Raw genomic sequence first — 21,024 nt, forward strand, 5'->3', positions numbered from 1 at the left:
CTGTGATGGGCCCTCCTAGATCTAATGGGGGCACTTTGACGGGCACTCCTGGATCTAAGGTGGGGCGCTGATGGAACCTACTGGACCTAAAGGGGACTCTGAGGGGCACTCCTGGATCTAAGGTGGGGCGCTGATGGAACCTACTGGACCTAAAGAGGACTCTGAGGGGAACTCCTGGATCTAAGTGGGACTGATGGGCACTCCTGGATCTAATGCAGGACTCTCATGGGCCCTCCTTGATCTAAGGGGGGTTTTGATAGGCACTCCTCGATCTAAGGGGAGACTGTGATGGGCACTCATGGATCTATGGTGGGACACTGATGAGCCCTCCCAGATCTAAGGTGGGACTTTGATGGCCACTCCTTTGTCTAGGGGGAAGACTTCAATGGGCACTTCCAGATATGGGGGGGGGGGGGGGACGACTCTGATGGGCACTTCCAGATCTAAGGGGAGACTGATGGGCACTTCTGGATATAAGGGAGTACTTTGGTAGGCTCTCCCGGATGTAAAGGGGGACTCTGACAGGCTTTTCAGGATGTAAGGAAATACTTTGGTAGTCTTTGCAGTATGTAGGGGGAACTGCTATAAGCACTTCAGGAAGTATAGCGGAAATTACATAAAAAAACTGATTTTGTTTCGGCCTGTAAATCCTTGTAAACTCCACCACGTGGCCCTCGTACTAAAAAAATTGTACATATCCGGTATATACTCTGGGGATAACCCTCTAAATGATGGAGCTCAGGTGTCTCCAGTCAGGGGTACTGTTATTAGTATATCAAGACATTGTAGACAATTGAGATTTTTCAACTTGTGGTAACAGTTTAGTGAAGATGGTGCCCAAGTGTACAAAGCCAGCTGCATAGACATGGTTGACCAGTTTGGTGTAGAGGAACTCAAGTGTCCTGCACAGAGCCCTACTGAAAACTTTTGGGATGAATGGGAACAATGAAGGTGAGCCAGGTCTTCTCATCCATCATCAGTACCTGAGCTCACAAATGCTCTTTTGCTAAGCTTACAATCTTTTTCTTACAATCGCTATCAGGTTGCACCGTTTTCTTGATGTTTGTGGAGACATCTTACAATCAGAAATCTGGATTGTCAAAACAGAAAGGCCAGCAGCGGAAGCAGTTAGTTTATTGGGTCTTCAAGCGAGCGGTCACTTCCCCTGATCCCCAGGAGCCTGCGAAGTTATTCTTCTCAGTATTAGTGATGTCGGGGTCTGGTGGAGGGGTCATTGACAAGTGTCTGTCACCTATCCAGGAATTTACAACACCCGGCAGGGTCTTGTAAAAAAGCAGCTCAGCAGACAATTCCATGCAGACGATCCATACATCTGGCCAATTAGCGTCCACTGATAGATGCACCCCGGGAAGGCAGCCATGTGTATAATTTGTTATTTTAATCTTCTGTATTGTTTAGACGTTTGTTTTCAATCACTCAGGAGATGAAATTGCTGACAGGGAGAATTTGAGCATGGGAACAGAGCTTGCATCCCCCCTCCCCTCCTGTCCCGTGCAATTATTCTGCCCGATAAAGAGGGCATTTCCTGTGGCTAATAACTTTCAGGGCCGGGGGACACATCAAACGACTGCTGGAGTCTCTAAAACTGGAGTTATTAGGAATCAGTGAAAAAAGATAGGAACACTCAGAATGCACTAGACTCGCACTACTTCCAGTTGGGACTCCAAAAGGCACTGGACTAATGCTAATTACAGCTAGGGTACCAAGAATATGCTGCACTCACCGCAATCACAGTTGGGGCTCCCAGAATGCACTGCACACATGCTAATCACAGATAGAGTGCCCAGAATGCATTGGATTCACACTTATCACAGATGGGGCTTCCAGAATGTTCTGCACACATGCTAATCACAGTTGGAGCTCCCAAAATGCTCTGCGCTCATCCTAACCAAGGTTGGGGCTCCCAGAGTGCCCTTAACTCATGCTAATCACAGATGGAGTGCTCAGAAAGCAATGGACTCACGCTAATCACAGTTGGAGTCTGCAGAATATACTGCATTCACGCTTATCACAGTTGGAGCACACAGAATGCACTGGACTTGCATTAATTACAGTGAGGGCTCCCATGATGTGATGGATTCATGCCAATCACAGCTAGAGTATTTGGGATGCACTACACTCATGCTAACCATAGGTCACCTATAATGCACTGGCCTCACGCCAATCACAGTTGGGGCTCCCAGGATGCACTGAACTCACGGTAGTCACAGTTAGGGTGCTCAGAATGCAATGGACTCACGCTAATCACAATTGGAGTCCCCAGAATATACTGCACTCACGCTAATCACAGTTGGAGCACACAGAATGCACTGGACTTGTGCTAATTACAGTGGGGGCTCCCAGGATGCAAGCCAATCACAGTTGGAGCACCAAGGATGCACTACACTCATGCTAACCACAATGCACCCAGAATGCATTGGCCGTATGTCAATCACAGTTGGGGCTCCCGGGATGCACTGGACTCACGCCAATCACAGTTGGGGCTCCCACAATGTGCTGGCCTCACGTCAATCACACTTGGGGCTCTCAGGATGCACTAGACTCATGCAAATCACAGTTGGAGCTCTCAGAATGCACTGCACTCATGCTAATAACAGTTGGGGTGCTCAGAATGCGATGGACTCACATTACTCACAATTGGAGTCCCCAGAATATACTGCACTCACGCTAAACACAGCTGGGGCACACAGAATGCACTGGACTTGCACTTATTACAGTTGGGGCTCCCAGGATGCACTGGACTTACTTTATATACAGTTTGAGCACCAAGGATGCAGTGCACTCACGATAACCACAGTGCACCCAGAAAGCATTAAACTTATGCCGCGTACACACGAGCGGACTTTCTATCCTACTTGGTCCGGCACACTTTCCGACGGACTTTGTCCGCCAGGTGCGCCGGACTTTAAAACGAACGGACTTGCCCACACACGCCGGGATTTTCCGGCGGGCTAAGTCCGCCCGTCTTTCCGACGGACTTTCGCCGGAGTTCCGGCGGACTTTCAGAATGAACGGACTTGCCCACACACGGACAAGTCCGTTCATTTTGAACGTGACTCAGGTGCGACGGGACTAGAAAAGGATGTCAATCTTGCCGCTTTTATCGGCTAGATTGACACCTTGCGAGCCCCGTCGCGGGGCATACCAGGCCCTTAGGTCTGGTATGGATTATAAAGGGGAACCCCGCTACGCCGAAAAAACGGCGTGGGGTCCCCCCTAAAATCCATACCAGACCCCGATCCGAGCACGCAGCCTGGCCGGTCAGGAAAGGGGGTGGGGACGAGCGAGCGCCCCCCCCCCTCCTGAACCGTACCAGGCCGCATGCCCTCAACATGGGGGGTGGGTGCTTTGGGGGAGGGGGGCGCCCTGCGCCCCCCCCCCCCCAAAGCACCTTGTCCCCATGTTGATGAGGACAAGGGCCTCTTCCCGACAACCCTGGCCGTTGGTTGTCGGGGTCTGCGGGCGGGGGCTTATCGGAATCTGGGAGCCCCCTTTAATAAGGGGGCCCCCAGATCCCGGCCCCCCACCCTATGTAAATGAGTATGGGGTACATGGTACCCCTACCCATTTACCTAGGAAAAAAGTGTAAGTAATAAAACACACCACACAGGTTTTTAAAATATTTTATTAAACAGCTCCGGGGGGGGGGGGTCTTCTTCCGGCTTCGGGGGTCCCTCCGCTTCATCTTCTCCCGGCGTCCGGTTGGTTCTTCTCCGCTCTCCGGCCTCTTCTCCCGGTGTCGCAGGTCTTCGGCCGGCCCCTCCGCTCTCTTCATGTAGCTCTATTGCGAGCGGAGGTCCGGACTTCTGGGCTTCTTGGCTTCTTGGCTTCTTGGCTTCTCTTCTCTTCTCTTCTCTTCCCCCAGATGTTGACACGACGCTCTCTCCGGCTGGACTGGTCTCTGAGGGCTGCGTTGTGACTTATATAGGCGGAGACCCCGCCCCCATATGATGTCACAGTCCCTGGGCATGCTGGGACTGTGACGTTTTAGGGGGCGTGGTCGACCACGCCCCCTAAAACGTCACAGTCCCAGCATGCCCAGGGACTGTGACATCATATGGGGGCGGGGTCTCCGCCTATATAAGTCACAACGCAGCCCTCAGAGACCAGTCCAGCCGGAAAGAGAGCGTCGTGTCAACATCTGGGGGAAGAGAAGAGAAGAGAAGCCAAGAAGCCAAGAAGCCCAGAAGTCCGGACCTCCGCTCGCAATAGAGCTACATGAAGAGAGCGGAGGGGCCGGCCGAAGACCTGCGACACCGGGAGAAGAGGCCGGAGAGCGGAGAAGAACCAACCGGACGCCGGGAGAAGATGAAGCGGAGGGACCCCCGAAGCCGGAAGAAGACCCCCCCCCCCGGAGCTGTTTAATAAAATATTTTAAAAACCTGTGTGGTGTGTTTTATTACTTACACTTTTTTCCTAGGTAAATGGGTAGGGGTACCATGTACCCCATACTCATTTACATAGGGTGGGGGGCCGGGATCTGGGGGCCCCCTTATTAAAGGGGGCTCCCAGATTCCGATAAGCCCCCGCCCGCAGACCCCGACAACCAACGGCCAGGGTTGTCGGGAAGAGGCCCTTGTCCTCATCAACATGGGGACAAGGTGCTTTGGGGGGGGGGGCGCAGGGCGCCCCCCTCCCCCAAAGCACCCACCCCCCATGTTGAGGGCATGCGGCCTGGTACGGTTCAGGAGGGGGGGGGGGCGCTCGCTCGTCCCCACCCCCTTTCCTGACCGGCCAGGCTGCGTGCTCGGATCGGGGTCTGGTATGGATTTTAGGGGGGACCCCACGCCGTTTTTTCGGCGTAGCGGGGTTCCCCTTTATAATCCATACCAGACCTAAGGGCCTGGTATGCCCCGCGCTCGCCGCAATAGGAAGATTTGTTTTTCCTATTGCAGCGAGCGCGAGATGCAATACCATCCCCTCGTGTCGTATTTGGTCTGTCGGACCAGCCTACACACGAGCGGGCTTTCCGTCGGACCAGCACACACACGAGCGGACTTTCCGCCCGAAACTGAGTCCGACGGAAAGATTTCAAACATGTTTAAAATCTAGGTCCGGCGGGCTTTTGGGAAGAAGTCCGCCGGAAAAGTCCGCCGCCGCCCACACACGGGCGGATTGTCCGGCACACTCTGGTCCGCCGGACCAAGTATGCCGGAAAGTCCGACCGTGTGTACGCGGCATTACTCCAATCATAGTTGGGGCTCTCAGGATGCACTGGACTCACACAAATCACAGTTGGAGCACTAAGGATGCACTGCATTCATGCTAACCACAGTGCACCCAGAATGCAATTGACTCTCTCCAATCACAGTTGTGGCTCCCAGGATGCACTGGACTCCTTCCAATTACAGTTGGAGCACCAAGGATGCATTGCACTCATGCTAACCACACTGCACCCAGAATGCAACTGACTCACTCCAATCACAGTTGGGGCTCCCAGGATGCACTGGACTCACACTAATCACAGTTGGAGCACCAAGGATGCGCAGCATTCATGCTAACCACCATGCACCCAGAATGCACTGGATGCTCCCCAATTACAGTTGAGGTATCCCGAGTGCACTGGACTCATGCACTAATCATTATGTAAATAGGTTGAACTGGGCTCATGACAATCACAGGGCATACAGATTACGCTGGACTCATGCTAATCATAGTTGGGGCATCCAGGATGCATTATGCCGCGTACACACGAGCGGACTTTACGGCAGACTTTGCCCGGCGCACTTTTCGACGGACTTTACGACGGACTTTCTGAATGAACGGACTTGCCTACACACAATCCACCAAAGTCCGTCGAATTCGTACGTGATGACGTACGACCGGACTAAAACAAGGAAGTTCATAGCCAGTAGCCAATAGCTGCCCTAGCGTGGCTTTATGTCCATCGAACTAGCATACAGACGAGCGGACTTTTCGACCAGACTCGAGTTCGACGGATAGATTTAAAACATGTTTCAAATCTAAGTCCGTCCAACTTTTGAGAAAACAAAGTCCGCTGGAGCCCACACACGATCGAATTGTCCGACCAAATCCCGTCCGCCGGGCAAAGTCTGCCGTAAAGTCCGCTCGTGTGTACGCGGCATTAGGCTCAGGCTAATTACAGTTGGGCCAACAAGAATGGCATTCTGTGTATTCTTGTGTTGAGCCTGTGCTCATCAGTTCAGCTAAACAGATATAGTGTGAATGAACCCTAAAAGTTTTTTCAAGCTATTAAAAAATACAAGATAGTTTGCACCATAGTAACCGCTGGAAAGAGGAAGCGTCCTGGGGCTTGGCGCTTTCATGGGGCATTTTATGGGAAAGACTTCTGAACCTCTTTAAATGTCTGCGTATGCTTGTGAAAGTCTCCTTGCATGCCTGGGTTTCCAAGTCTACTGAATGTTACGTGAAAATAAGCTCCCTTGTGTATTCCTCCTGAAAACAAAAAGAAAGAAGCGAGACATGGCCGATCAGGGAGACCTATTTACACACTGGAGCTGAACTTTGCCAGTCCTTCGGAGAATGCGATAAGCCGTGCAGAAATCCTTCAGTAAACAATGACTAACATGGCCAATCCGACAAATATTTGTCTGGCAGGACTGGGCCCGGAGAGAAAGAGACGGGGGGTTCTGGGTAACGTAAGCCGACACAGTCTGCTGTTCTTCTGTGGGCTGGCGCGGTGGTGCCGCCTGGGGTTGGCGATGTGAAGAACGCAACGTATATAAGAAAGTCATCTGCCTCGTATGACATAACATAGCCAAGGGCTGCAGTACACCCTCTGATCTCAGACAGAGCCAAGGGCTCATGATAGGAACACAGAGATTGTTAGGACTTGCCGGAGTGATATCACCGCCAGTGTGAATTCTCGCCTGTCACTGGTACTCTGAGCGTCTGGGGCAGCGATGATGCGTATAGGTGTCAGTCTTTCACCAGGATGTCAATGTACATTTCAAACTAAATTCTGGCTGAACAATGCTCAAAGGTATTTAAGAGACACCGTTGTCGCTGCCTATTCATTTTACCAAATCTCTTCCCATAACATTATATATGCAATTAATGTGATTTATTTACCTTTAAGGGCCTCATTCACCTAGGGTGGTGAAAATAGTGGTTGAGCCAAAATTTTACTGACCCTGAACCACTCTTCTCTAAGCTACAACGGCAGTTGGAAAGGGTTGCACACATGCCGCGGGCGTGATGCTCGACTTTTATACCCAGTGGCGGAACTAACAGGGTCGCAAAGGTCACACCAGCGACCAAGCCCTGGTGTTCCGCCACCACTTGGGGGGTGCCCAAGAGGCAGGAATGGGGCCTCTTGTAGAACATGTAAAAGGGTCCCACTGCAGGCTCAGTTCACACTGCTGCAACCCCAAAGTTGTGTGACTTCCTTGCGATTTCCTTGCAACTTATATGATTTAACATTGCAGTTTATAGCACTCAAATCGCACCAAAGTCACAGAAAAGTAGTGCAGGAACCTTTTTTTTTTTTTTTTTTGTTCCTGCAACTTGAGTTGCATTGATCAAGAGGCACCCATTATAATTAAAGGGGCTGTAAAGGTTTTAATCAAAGAAGATTTTTCACCCTAATACATAGAATGCATTAAAGCGGAGTTCCGCCATTTTTTTTTTTTTTTTTAAAGTCAGCAGCTACAAATACTACAGCTGCTGACTTTTAAAATATAGACACTTACCTGTCCAGGGCGCCCGTGATGTTGGCACTCGAAGCCAATCTGTCCCTCGGCTGTCGGGTGCTGCCGCCGCCATCCTCAGTAAGTGCTCCACTTCCTGGTTCCCTACTGCGCATGTGCGACTCGCGCTGCGCTATCCCACTGGTCCCTGCTGTGTTCTGGGACCTGTGTGTATCCCAGAAGACAGCGGGAGGGGACAGGAAGTGGCGTAGATACCTGCGGGTGGCACGGTTATCTATGCCCGGAAGTGGGAGCAAAATACCTGTATTAGGCAGGTATTTGCTCCCCTCCTCCCCCCTGAAAGGTGCCAAATGTGACACCGGAGGGGAGGAACCGGAAAAGCGGAAGTTCTGGTTTGGGGTAGAACTCCGCTTTAAGGTGAAAAAACATGAGACTTTGATGTGTTTTGGCTGGTTATGCAACTTTATACCCAGAGATATCAACTTCAGAGACAACATGTTCACTTGCTGCCTACTATATCCCACCCACTTTCAGGTGCCACTGTAATGAGCCAATCAATGTCATTCACTTTACCTGTCAGTGGACATAATGTTATGGCAGATCAGTGGGAAAGTCCTGTCTGTAACCATGGTGGACACAAGACTAGGAGAAGAAAAGAAAGTCGTGTGAGAAAGACACCGGGGAGGTTCACACAGGGGTGTGAGTGTGTGTTCTAGGTGTGGGAAAGTGTATCGGCCCCGAGGAGACGGTCTCTGTATCTCACTGTCATCTACAACCCCCTACGGCTACCTGTTCCTTCGCATGGAGAAATAAACAAAGCCCCGGCTTCACCTGTCTTCTCAATAATCATTGCTGATATTGCACGACCTCCATCTATGGGAGTTAAATTGAAACTCCAGTCAAGACTTCATTCTAGTTTTGGAGATGATAAACCAATAGCAGCCATGGTTATTACCAGATTTTTGGTGACAAAGGCAGAGTTAAAGAAGAATTCCAGGAATGGATATTTTGTATGTAGTTCCATTGGTCCATCTTGGAGCAATGTAACTAAGTATATAACCATACCATACCTGGCTGGTGCCCCTGGAAGCTGGAAATCACTGCTGTATTCTCTGAATGGTGCCCATGCAAAGCGGCCGACCTCCTGTGTTCACAGTGCAGCAGGGCAGCTGCTAAGCACAGGACCCAGAAGTTAATGGAGATCACTGGAGTAGTGTTGCCTACTTCAGTGATTTCCAGCGTCCGGTGGCATTGGCCATTTATGGTATATGTCAGCATTCCTCATATTCCAAGTATAGTATATTTTTACATAGTTACATTGTTCCTGCTTGGACCAATTGAACTACCCTGTTTCCCCGAAAATAAGACCTAGCGTGATTGTCGGTGATGGCTGCAATATAAGCCCTACCCCTCAAATGAGCCCTAGTTAAAGTCCCTGTAGGTCTTATTTTCAGGGTAGGGCTTATATTGCAGCCATCACCGACAATCACGCTAGGTCTTATTTTCGGGGAAACAGGGTATATAGGTGTGCACAGCCTATTCCAGTGATGGCAAACCTTGGCACCCCAGATGTTTTGGAACTACATTTCCCATGATGCTCAGCTACACTGTAGAGTTCATGAGCATCATGGGAAATGTAGTTCCAAAACATCTGGGGTGCCAAGGTTCGCCATCACTGGCCTATTCCATTCGGGTGTGCACCCCAAAGCTCAAACACATATGTGTGTGTGTGTGTGTAGACGGGTGTCAGACGGACAGAGATTGGTGTCAGTAGGGCAGTGGATGGTATCTGTATTTTTTTTAAATGTATTATTTTATTTTTTATTATTTTTTACAGTTTTATTTTTTTTCATTATTTTTGTACAATATTTTTAGGAGCCTCATTAGGGGGCTTTGGTGAAATATCAGGGGTCTAAACAGAGGCAATCTGCACCACATATGGTGATTAGGGTGTGCCCAGGCACATCGGGCACACCCTGTGCGCACACGCCTACGATACTGTATATACCATACCTATGGGATCCCTTTAGAAGCTGGAAATAACTGTAGTGGGCACCGCTACTCCAGTGATCTCCGCTAACTTCAAGCTCTCGTGCCAAGCTGCTGCCCTGCTGCATTGTGAAGTGAGGAGGTTGGCTGATTGGCACAGACTCCGTTCAAAGAATGGGTGGCATTTTCTCATTTAATGCAAAGAGTTCTAGGATTTGACAAGGTGGAGAATCTGTCACTGCCCTTCCCCTCTCCACCTAGCCCAATCAGAGAATGCTTTGCATTCACGGAGAAAATGCGAAGCGATCTCTAAATGGCGCTCGTGCTGAGTGGGTGACCTCCTGGGTTCACAATGCAGCAGGGCAGCCACTAAGCACGGGACTTGGGAGTTGGTGGCGGTCACTGGAGTAGTGGTGTATACTTCAGTGATTTTCAGTCTCCAGTGGCATTACCGAGGTATGGTATACGCCAGCATTTCTTAACCAGGGTGCTGCCACATCCCGAGTTGCCTTATCAGCTTGTCAGGGTGTCGCACTACATCCCATATTTTTGAGAACTCCGATTTGAAGGGGGCGAGGTAAATGAGGACTCTGATGTGAAGGGGGGGGACTAAGGACTCTGATGCGAAAGGGGAGGAGGGGTGTGAAGGAGGAAGGGGGACAAAGCATATGTAAGGAAGAGACTGAGAACTCTTATGCGCAAGGGGAGAATAAGGACTATAAAGTGAAAAGGAGGGACTGAGGACTCTGATGTAAAAGGGAGGAGGGCTATGGACTCTGATGTGAAAGGGAAGGAAGACAGAGGACTCTGATGTGAAAGGGAAGGAAGACAGAGGACTCTGATGTGAAAGGGGAGGCGGGGTGTGAGGATTCTGGTGTGAAGGTGGGAGGGGGACTGAGGACATGTAAAGGAGAGACTGAGAACTCTTATGCGTAATAGGAGACTAAGAACTATAATGTGAAAGAGGAGACAGAATAACTCTGATGTAAAAGGGAGGAGGGCTACGGACTCTGATGTAAAAGGGAGGAGGGCTACGGACTCTGATGTAAAAGGGAGGAGGGCTACGGACTCTGATGTAAAAGGGAGGAGGGCTACGGACTCTGATGTAAAAGGGAGGAGGGCTACGGACTCTGATGTAAAAGGGAGGAGGGCTACGGACTCTGATGTAAAAGGGAGGAGGGCTACGGACTCTGATGTAAAAGGGAGGAGGGCTACGGACTCTGATGTAAAAGGGAGGAGGGCTACGGACTCTGATGTAAAAGGGAGGAGGGCTACGGACTCTGATGTAAAAGGGAGGAGGGCTACGGACTCTGATGTAAAAGGGAGGAGGGCTACGGACTCTGATGTAAAAGGGAGGAGGGCTACGGACTCTGATGTAAAAGGGAGGAGGGCTACGGACTCTGATGTAAAAGGGAGGAGGGCTACGGACTCTGATGTAAAAGGAAGGAGGGCTACGGACTCTGATGTAAAAGGAAGGAGGGCTACGGACTCTGATGTAAAAGGAAGGAGGGCTACGGACTCTGATGTAAAAGGGAGGAGGGCTACGGACTCTGATGTAAAAGGAAGGAGGGCTACGGACTCTGATGTAAAAGGAAGGAGGGCTACGGACTCTGATGTAAAAGGAAGGAGGGCTACGGACTCTGATGTAAAAGGAAGGAGGGCTACGGACTCTGACGTAAAAGGGAGGAGGGCTACGGACTCTGACGTAAAAGGGAGGAGGGCTACAGACTCTGATGTAAAAGGGAGGAGGGCTATGGACTCTGATGTAAAAGGGAAGGAAGACAGAGGTCTCTGATGTGAAAGGGGAGGAGGTGTGTGATGACTCTGGTGTGAAGGTGGAAGGGGGGCTGAGGACATGTAAGGGAGAGACTGAGAACTCTTATGCATCATATGAGACTAAGAACTATAATGTGAAAGGGGGAGACTGAAGAACTATAATGTAAAAGGGAGGAGGGCTAAGGACTCTGATGTAAAAGGGAGGAGGGCTAAGGACTCTGATGTAAAAGGGAGGAGGGCTACAGACTCTCATGTAAAAGGGAAGGAAGACAGAGGACTCTGATGTGAAACGGGAGGAGGGGTGTGAGGACTCTGGTGTGAGGGGGGAGGGGGACTGAGGACATGTAAGGGAGAGACTGAGAACTCTTATGCATAATAGGAGGCTAAGAACTATAATGTAAATGGCGCAGACTGAAGAACTATAATGTAAAAGGGAGGAGGGCTAAGGACTCTGATGTGAAATAGGGGTGGGGGGGAGATTGAGGACTCTAATGTAAAAGGTGGGGCTTCTGATAGGTCAAAAGAACTCAATTTTAGACTGTGGTGACTTCAGATTTTACATATTTTTAAAGGGTGCTGTAATTAAAAAAAAATGTTGATACACACTGGCATATGCTTTGTTACACTGGTCCAAGCTGGACCATTTTAACTATGTATAAAACATCCAAACCTGCAATTATAATTTAAGTCTTCAATAGGCTCATTCCTACAACACAGACTAAATCTCCTTTCCTGGGGTCCTCCTGAGTCGGGTGGGACGGTATGTACTGCTGGAGGGAGAGAACGGCTGCAGGCTCATCCAATTTACTGGAAGATGAGGCGGCAACAATTAGGACATTTCTTTGGTGTCGGGAAGTGCGATGATGACAGGACAATCCTCCGCTCTCTCTTACGGGAACTATCCTGTGACTCACCAAACACACTGAATTGTTCAGAGCTACACAGGTATCCATCCACCCCTAATACTCACGCATTTCCATGCAACCACAAACCTGGCCGTAGTATGTAAAGGGAAAAGAACAAGCCAATAAGCCAATATTAAACACATATTGGTGTGTCTATACTGGTATACTGGGGGGGGGGGGGGAGGACATCTGCCAGCTGTTACACTCCCCTGACTTTACTTTGTGGGTAAAGGTTACTTACAGGTATGGTGAATACTTACTTAAAGGGTAAGACTACTTTAGTGGGGAAACAAATTAGCAAATAAAGAAATAATAATACAGCATATATAATTGCGATATATTCATCATAAGTCATATTACAATTGAATGTTAATAACAAACGATCTTTCCTTTTCAATCTGCAGCCGCTGTAATTTTGTGTAAAATGCAATATGGCCACCTGGAGGAGCTCTATACACAGATGGTATACAGACCCCCCCCCCACCTTCTCAGAAATGTCATTTCATTTACTGCTTGTGTGATTGGCTCAATGATTTTCCCAGAAGCCTGCACTAAAATTCGGGGAATTTCCTGCAACAAAAATGTCATTTTTTGGGTGAGATACTCCCAAAGGGAAATCACATCTAAAAAGGGCTGCAGGCCTAGCAGCTTTCCTCATTAGAGCTCTGCACGTGCAGTAGCTGATTGATCATTTTAAAATCACTCCCATTCACATTCCTCTGCACATGGACACAGAGAAACAGCCGTCCCCCACTGGTAGAACACAGCGATTATTGCTAGCAGCTATAAGAGCTGCTAGCAATAATTTCATGTAAAAATCCAGCAGGCTGGTTGCACCCAAGTTGATTGATCATTTTGGGTACATTCAAGCCTGCCCATACATGGTTCGAATCTCATTTTGCATATTTTTAATGGGTGCTGTAATAATTAAAAAAAAAATGTTGATACACACTGGTATATGCTTTGTTACGCTGGTCCAAGCTGGACCAATTTAACTATGTATAAAACATCCAAACCTGCAATTATAATTTAAGTCTTCAATAGGCTCATTCCTACAACACAGACTAAATCTCCTTTCCTGGGGTCCTCCTGAGTCGGGGGGGACGGTATGTGCTGCTGGAGGGAGAGAATGGCTGCAGGCTCATCCAATTTACTGGAAGATGAGGCGGCAGATCGATCAACTTGGGTACATTCAAGCCTGCCCATACATGGTTCGAATTTCAGCCGGGTTCAGCAGGAACCATCTATGGCCGGTCTTAGGCTGTCTTGTGAGTGCTGCATTAATCTGTACAAAAGGGTTGGCTGCAAATACAAGTTTATGACAATGGAGGGCGAAGGAAAAGAAGGGGGAGACTGAAGAACTATAATGTAAAAGGGAGGAGGGCTAAGGACTCTGATGTAAAAGGGAGGGCTAAGGACTCTGATGTAAAAGGGAGGAGGGCTAAGGACGCACAGCACTCCATAAATCTGTATGCAGGGATTAGCTGTACGTATAACGTACATATACAGTGGCAAACTGGCACTGCTGCGTAGAATCATTTACTAGACCACCTCCGGGTCTGGGGGCACGCATGCGCAACCGCCAGTGGCCTGCTCCCGCTGTGATTATATAGTGGGAGCTGATCGGCGGGTATGGCAGATTCCATGTCTGCCGGCACCCGCCGATCCTTCGGTACTGAGGGAGAACGGCGGGTATGGTGGATTCAATGTCTGCCGACACCTGCCAATCCTTTGGTACGGAGGGAGAGTGGCGGGTATGGCGGATTTGATGTCCGCCGGCACCCACAGATCCCTCGGTACTGAGTGGGAGAACGGTGGGTATGGCGGATTCAATGTCTGCCGGCACCTGCCAATCCTTCGGTACTGAGGGAGAACGGCAGGTATAGCGGAGTCGATGTCCGCCGACACACGCCGATTCTTCGGTACCGAGGGAGAACAGCGGTCTGCCTAAGTTAAAAAGGCAGATCACTATTCTGAAAGTAGGGAAGGCATTGATCCTGTGTTCCTGCAAAGCCCCCTAGTAAAAACACCTCCCATAGTACACAGAAACACTGGCTAGGCACACAGTTAACCCTTTGATCTCCCCTGATGTTAACCCCTTCCCAGCCAATGTCATTAGTACAGTGACAGTGCATATTTTTAGCACTGATTACTGTATTAGTGTCACTGGTTACCGCAAATAATAATAATAAAAAAAATACCATAATTTGTAGATGCTATAATTTTTGCGCAAACCATTCCATATATGCTTTTTGGGATATTTTTTTTTTTTACCAAAAACATGTAGTACAATACATATTGGACTAAATTGATGAAGAAATTAGATTTTTTACATTTTTTTTATTGGATGCGTTTTATAGCAGAAAGTAAAAATTTTGTTTTTGTTTTTTTTTTTTCAAAATTGTCGCACTTTTTTTTTATTATAGCGCAAAAAATAAAAACCGCAGAGGTGATCAAATACCATCAAAGGAAAGCTCTAATTGTGGGGAAAAAAAGGGGACATAAATTTTATTTGGGTACAGCGTGGCACGGCCACGCAATTGACGGTTAAAGTAACACAGTGCCGTATCGCAAAAAAAAAAAAAAATGGCCTGGTCATGAAAGGGGGGGGGGGGTAAATCTTCTGGAGGACAAATGGTTAAGACAATAGTGTGATGTAAAGCATTGAGCAAACTGTTGGCACTCGATTAAATCCTGTAGAATAATAATAATATTAGAGAGGGGAAACCAACACTGCTGATCACATGGGGAGGAATCTGTGACTGGAAGAGGATTTGGCTCTAGTGGTGCCCACGGCCACCTACAGCTATGAGATGATTACCAGATATAGGACACTGCCATCTCTTGCCCTAGGGCACAGAAGGATGTGCGCTATCTACTGGAAGTTGTACACATATCATCCACTGGTCCTCATTACGCTGACCCCTCCCCCTCCAGGGCAGCCATTTATCAATCCAACGCAGCGCCGGCGGGGAATGTATCGCTATGGGACGGCTAGTTTAGGCATGTGTCTATTAATAGACGCATCATTTCACATCTCTGAAACCTCCACCACAAACAAGTACACAACTACACCGCCATAGTGGAGACATACAGTCCGGAACGGGGCCCGCCAATGACAAGAACCAGATTACATTCTCATGTCGCTACAACAAGAAGTATTCATTCATCAGCATTGTAGGAAGAGATAAGCAAAACTGGATAGTTGTATTCGGACATAATTACTAAGAAAGCGATTGCTGGAAGGAAGGTATAGGTTTGTTTTTGTTACATATTTTCCTAATTTTTTTTTTTGTAAAAAAAAATTAGGAAAATATGTAACAAAAATAAACCTATACCTTCCTTCCAGTAATTGAGCCTAGGGACATTTTTGGTAATTACTGTAATGTTTACTTCATTTATTTTATTTTAAATATTAATTTAATTAATTATTTACATTTAGGCCCCTTTCACACAGGCATTCTGTTTTCTTCATCCGTTCCGTCAAGTTTTTTTTTTTTTTTTTGTTAGAAAATCAGATGAAAAATGGACCTGGATTTCAGTTTTTACATCCGTTTTCTTACGAATTTCTACATTTTTGGAATAATTAGAATTCAAAATCGGTCAAAAATTGATCGATCGATCTGAATTCTATAATTAGCTGGTTGCTAAGGAGCGGGCTGCCAAGCCGGCCGCCGCGTTCTTAACAACTGATGACTCATCAGCTGTCAAAGGGGTTCCCCACTGACAGCCGAATGTTAAAACTGCTGGCAATTACAAATTCTGAAAAAGAAAAAACTGCCAAGCCATTATTTTTTTTTTAAATGGCGTGGGGTTCAAATGCCAACAATTAAGAATTCAGAAAAAAAATGCGTGGGGGTCCCCCCCCAAAATCCATACCAGACCCTTATCTGAGCATGCAGCCTAGCAGGCCAGGAAAGGAGAGGGGATGGGGGGCAGCGAGCGGCCCATCAGCTGTCAGAGGGGTTCCCTGCTGACAGCTGATTGTAAAAACAAATGCCAACAATTAAGAATTCAGAAAAAAACTGCGTGGGGGTCCCCCCCATCCATACCAAGCACTTTGTATCTAGTATGGATTGTAAGGGGAACCCCATGTCAATTAAAAAATATATATATATGGCGTGGGGTCCCCGCCAAAATCCATACCAGACCCTTATCCAAGCATGCAAAAAAAAAAATTGCCAACGCCAAAATGTTTTAAAAAATGGCGTGGGGTTCCCCCCAAAATCCATAACAGACCATAACAGAGCATGCAGCCTGGCAGGCCAGGAAAGCAGGGGGGGCGAGCTAGCAGCTCATCAGCTGTCAAAGGGGTTCCCCTCCAACAGCTAAATGTAAAAACAAATGCCAAGAATTAAGAATTCTGAAAAAAACTGCGTGGGGGTCCCTACCCCATCCATACCAGGCACTTCAGATCTGGTATGGATTTTAAGGGGAGCTCCATGCAATTTTTTTTTTTAAAGTGGCGTGGGGTCCCCCCAAAATTCATACCAGACCCTTAACCGAGCATGCAGCCTGCAATGAGCAAGCGCCCCCCCCCTTCCCCTCCTCAACCATAGCAGGCCACATGCCCTCAACACAGTGGTGCATGTTGATGGGGACAAGGGCCTCTTCCCCACAACCCTGGCTGGTGCTTGTAAGGGGTCTGCTGGCCGGGGTTCTTTCGGAATCTGGAAGCCCCCTTTAACAAAGGGGCCCCTAGATCCCGACCCCCTCCTATGTGTATAAGTATTGGGTACACAGTACCCCTACTCATTTACCCAAAAAAAAGTGTAGTGTAAAAAAACACAGGAGGCAGTTTTTGACCCCCCCCCCCCAATGTAGATCCATCGTCAATCATGATGCCCACAGACTACCACTGACCCGAAAAAAAAAAAAAAAAGAGCCACTGTCTGCCAGTTCTTAAATAACTAAGGGGCGGGACCACCCAATGACATCCCCGGGTGACCCCGTCCCCTTGTGATGTCATCGACCCAGCATGCCCCCGGTCATTTTATATCAATGCTGTTTTCCACTGGCACTTTATACACATTATACATTAACCCCTTCCCTCCAGTGACCACAAGTAGTTGGGTTGTGTGCGCTGAGACTGCTCTCCTTTTTTGCTTAGGTTGGTGGCATTGTTGTCTTTTGCTGGTTTTCATCTGCCGCCAATGTTCTAAGATTTCATCATTGCAGAAAAACGCTGTACAATTCTGTCCTTCTGTGTGAGTGACACAATACAAGCCGGAGGGGCCCCAATCTCTATAGATAGCAACTGAAGGTTAGCATGGAGCTACATAAAACACAGGCAAGCCACACGAGGGCCAATCACAGAGCTCCGGGGCTTAATGGGTTTAAAGCCTGCAAATATTTTCTGTTTAAGGAACAAATGTCGCCATTCTCAGCTTATCACCAGGGATCAAAAATAGACCCAGAATGTGAAATATCGCTGAGCGCCTCTCCCATGGATGCAGCGGGTTGTACATTACAAGACTTCTTTACTTGGCCTAAAATAAAGTGAATCTAAAGCTGTATCCAGTGCTGGATAGAGGAAAGAATGGTTAGAACATTTCTTCTTTCTGTGTCTGTCTATACAAAGACACACAACAGGAAAAAGAGAGGAAATCCTCTATTACATTGTTGTCACCAAAAAAAAAAAAAAACAGGTGTCACTATTAGAAGATTTCCTGTTTAGGTGGAAATTGTAAAGTTTGGATTTCTCCCATCACTTTTTTGGGGTGAATCACCCAAGTCAGGGCACAAAGCAATAAATACCCAACAGGGGCCTATCCACATTCCATCCAAAATTATAAATATTGTACATTAATACAATAAATACTTTAAGGTAGGAATGCACTGATACATCGGTCCCCGAAAATGAATTATCAGCCGAAAATGGGGTCATCAGCGTTTTGCCAATAAAAGAAAAAAGGTGACATATTGTGCCTCACTGACTTCAATGCAAAATTGCGTCAAATTGACTTCAATGCAAAATTGCATCAAATTGACTACAATGCAAAATCGCCTCCCATTAACTGCAATGCAAAATCACCTCCCATTGGCTGCAATGCAAAACCGCGTCCCATTGACTTCAATGCAAAACCGCGTCCCATTGACTTCAATGCAAAACCGCGTCCCATTGACTGCAATGCAAAATCGCGCCCCATTGACTGCAATGCAAAATTGCGCCCCATTGACTTCAATGCAAAATCGCGTCTGTCCGTTTCAGTTTTGTTTTTTTTCGGCCAAGTGCATCCTGAATTTTCTGTTTCAGTTTTGCCACTGGAATTTTGTATTTCGGTGCACCACAACTTCAAGGTAATGTGGTCTAAACCAGGGGTCTCCAAACTTTTCAGTAAGAGGGTCACATAAGGGGAGATTTACTAAAACTGGAGAGTGCAAAATCTGCTGCAGCTCTGCATAGACACCAATCAGCTTCCAGGTTTTATTGTCAAAGCTGAACTGAACAAGCTGAAGTGAGAAGCTGATTGGTTACCATGCACAGCTGAACCAGATTCTGAGTGCTCCAGTTTTAGTAAACCCCCCCGCCCCATGGTATATTTTACAAATATTCGCAGACCAAAAATATCCTTATCAGAGCCCCCTTTATATCAGGGTCCCTATCAGAATCCCCCCTTACATCAGGGTCCCTATCAGAATCCCCCCTTACATCAGGGTCCCTATCAGAGCCCCCCTTACATCAGGGTCCCTATCAGAGACCCCCTTATATCAGAATCCCCCTTACATCAGGGTCCCTATCAGAACCCCCTTACATCAGGGTCCCTATCAGAGCCCCCCTTATATCACAATCCCCCTTACATCAGGGTCCCTATCAGAGCCCCCCTTATATCACAATCCCCCTTACATCAGGGTCCTTATCAGAGCCCCCCTTATATCATAATCCCTCTTACATCAGGGTCCCTATCAGAGCCCCCCTTACATCAGGGTCCCTATCAGAATCCCCTCTTACATCAGGGTCCCTATCAGAGCCCCCTTTACATCACGGTCCCTATAAGAATCCCCCCTTACATCAGGGTCCCTTTCAGAGTCCCCCTTATATCAGAATCCCCCTGTACATCAGGGTCCCTCTCAGAGCCCCCTTTATACCAGAATCCCTCTTAAATCAGGGTCCCTATCAGAACCCCCCTTACATCAGGGTCCCTATCAGAGCCCCCCTTATATCACAATCCCCCTTACATCAGGGTCCCTATCAGAGCCCCCCTTACATCAGGGTCCCTATCAGAATCCCCCCCTTACATCAGGGTCCCTATCAGAGCCCCTCCTTACATCAGAAATGAAGACTACAGGCAGCCTCTGTTGACCTTAAGTCAGTGCACATTGGGGATAGGCCACTGACCCTAGCTGGGGGGGGGCAAATAAAATCTTGTAGTGGGCCAGACATGGGCCATAGTTTGGAGACCCCTAAATCTAAACAAGCAGGATTCAAGATCATATTAGCTTGTCACAGGGAAAGGAAATCCAGGCTTTCACACGGGCAACATCTGTTCCAATCACAAGTGTGCCTGCTCTATAATTTATGAACAGAAATCAGAAATGGACCAAAGACAGGGTTGACTTTTTATATTCTTTTCTGACCTGTCAGCATCCCCCTGTCCCGGCGACGCGTTCCGCTGAAGAGTTTCCCGCACAGCCGCCATTCCGTCAGGTAGTCGGTTCAGTCTTCGGGTGTACAGGCCCAGTCCGCCATCGGTCAGGTAGCTGATAGAGAAAGCAAAGAATAATCAGACAACTTACACCACAGCATGTCTACTACATGTATAATATTTATTTTATTACAGGTACTTATTATATATTATTATTATATAATTCCATCAATTTACACAGCACTTTACATATATTGTACGTTCACATCAGTCCCTGCCCTCAAGGGGCTTACAATCTAACGTCCCTAACTCACATGTATACACATACTAGGGCCAAATCAGACAGGAGACAATTAACCACTTAAGGACCGGAAGGATTTGCCCCCTTAATGACCAGGCCATTTTTTGCGATACGGCACTGCGTCGCTTTAACTGACAATTGCGCAGTCGTGCGACGTTGTACCCAAACAAAATTTATGTCCTTTTTTCCCCACAAATAGAGATTTCTTTTGGTGGTATTTGATCAACTCTGCAGTTTTTATTTTTTGCGCTATAAACAAAAAAAGAGCGACAATTTTGAAAAAAAAGCAATGTTTTACTTTTTGCTATAATAACTATCCCAGAAAAAAAATTTATAAAAAAAAAACAAAATGTCTTTCTCGGTTTAGGCCGATATGTATTCTTCTACATATTTTTGGTAAAAAAAAAAAAATTGCAATAAGCGTATATTGATTGGTTTGCGCAAAAGTTATAGCGTCTACAAAATAGGGGATTTATGGCATTTTTATTATTCTTTATTTTATATTAGTAATGGCGGCGATCTGCGATTTTTATCTTCATTGCGACATTATGGTGGACACATCGGACACTTCTGACACTATTTTGGGATTATTGTCAATTATACAGTGATCAGGGCTATAAAAATGCACTTATTACTGTGTAAATGACACTGGCAGGGAAGGGGTTAAACACTAGGGGGCGATCAAGGGGTTAAGTGTGTCCTAGGGAGTGATTCTAACTGTGGGAGGGGATGGGCTACCGCTGACATGACAGCAATCACTGCTCCCGATGACAGGGAGCGGTGATCTCTGTCATATCACTAGGCAGAACGGGGAA

The 21,024-nt window shown here is 47.5% G+C and overlaps 1 protein-coding gene across 7 annotated transcripts in view; it reads right to left on the reverse strand.

Moving 5' to 3' along the window:
• The window catches only part of NAV2 (neuron navigator 2), a 634,885-nt gene that overhangs the window by 100,463 nt on the left and 513,398 nt on the right, over nucleotides 1–21,024 (reverse strand). For all 7 annotated transcript variants that reach the window (XM_073604037.1, XM_073604035.1, XM_073604040.1 and 4 more), the window contains one exon: nucleotides 19,901–20,023. In XM_073604037.1, the coding sequence (XP_073460138.1) occupies nucleotides 19,901–20,023 (123 nt within the window). The remainder of the gene's footprint in view (nucleotides 1–19,900; nucleotides 20,024–21,024) is intronic.

The sequence above is a fragment of the Aquarana catesbeiana genome, linkage group LG11, assembly GCF_042186555.1.
Source record: "Aquarana catesbeiana isolate 2022-GZ linkage group LG11, ASM4218655v1, whole genome shotgun sequence".
Classification (NCBI taxonomy): Eukaryota; Metazoa; Chordata; class Amphibia; order Anura; family Ranidae; genus Aquarana; species Aquarana catesbeiana.